The following is a 921-nucleotide window of genomic DNA, read 5'->3' as shown; positions in this document are numbered from 1 at the left end:
TCAAATGGTATTACATGGCCAATGTATGTTAGTGAATTAATGAGTAAATTTAATTTAGGTAAGGAGACAGCAATAAAAATTCAAGCCATTCTCACTGTCAATATGGATAGAGGAATATAACAAACCTCATAATAAAGGAAGTAACAGACAGCAGGGAAATATCATAACTACTTAAAGTTCTTCTTAGTCTCAGCCTCAGGAAAAAATTTGTATGGTAATATAAAACCTACTTACCTTTTCCTGGGCCAACCATTCTTCTAGTACAAGAAGCCAGACCCAGGCTAATCTTTGAGGGTTGATGTCTTGTCCACATCTGAAAAGTGTAAAAAGAAAGAATTTCTAAACAAAGAGTTTCTACTGACCTTTTCTGTGATCCAAGATTTAGACTTCCCTGCTCAGTCTATTTTAAACCTGAACAGTCATAGATGGTGAATACACAATGAATATACAGATGATATATTATAGAATTGTATACTTGAAACCTACATAATTTTATTAATCAATGTCACCCCAATACATTTAATAAAAAAATACACTTACGTATTTTATAGAAACCCATAAAAAAACAAAACAAAAACCAAAACATCCTGAACAGGGAAGATGTTGTTTTAATGAGAAATGTCAAATGTATATGGCAGATCAATAAAACCAGAACCAGAATAAAGCTAGCAGCTTTCATATAAACAATCTTCATCTTATGTCCACCTCTTTATCTAGTCTTTATTATTTTGAAATAAAATATTACATAGAAAACCATAAAAGCAAAGCTATCTAAAAGTATTTTCTTGAAAATGGAAACTGAATCAAGAAGTCTTAAAGAAAAAAAGGAACTTGATAAAAATGTATTTTTAATTCTATACTAAAAAGAGGGTTATAGAAAATCATAAGACTTTCTTTGAAGTTAGTAATTTATTATTCATT

General features: G+C 29.6%; 1 protein-coding gene across 1 annotated transcript in view; it reads right to left on the bottom strand.

Annotated features, from left to right (window-relative positions):
• Window positions 1-253, bottom strand: part of ZFYVE26 (zinc finger FYVE-type containing 26) — a 61540-nt gene extending 61287 nt beyond the window's left edge. The window contains 1 exon segment of the mRNA XM_019641274.1: window positions 235-253. Within this exon segment, the coding sequence (XP_019496819.1) occupies window positions 235-253 (19 nt within the window).
• Window positions 254-921: the final 668 nt, after the last annotated feature.

This window comes from Hipposideros armiger, unplaced genomic scaffold (genome assembly GCF_001890085.2).
Source record: "Hipposideros armiger isolate ML-2016 unplaced genomic scaffold, ASM189008v1 scaffold_59, whole genome shotgun sequence".
In the NCBI taxonomy this organism is placed as follows: Eukaryota; Metazoa; Chordata; class Mammalia; order Chiroptera; family Hipposideridae; genus Hipposideros; species Hipposideros armiger.
The sequence above is the reverse complement of the archived record's forward strand: the minus strand, read 5'-3'. Positions and strand labels throughout refer to the sequence as shown.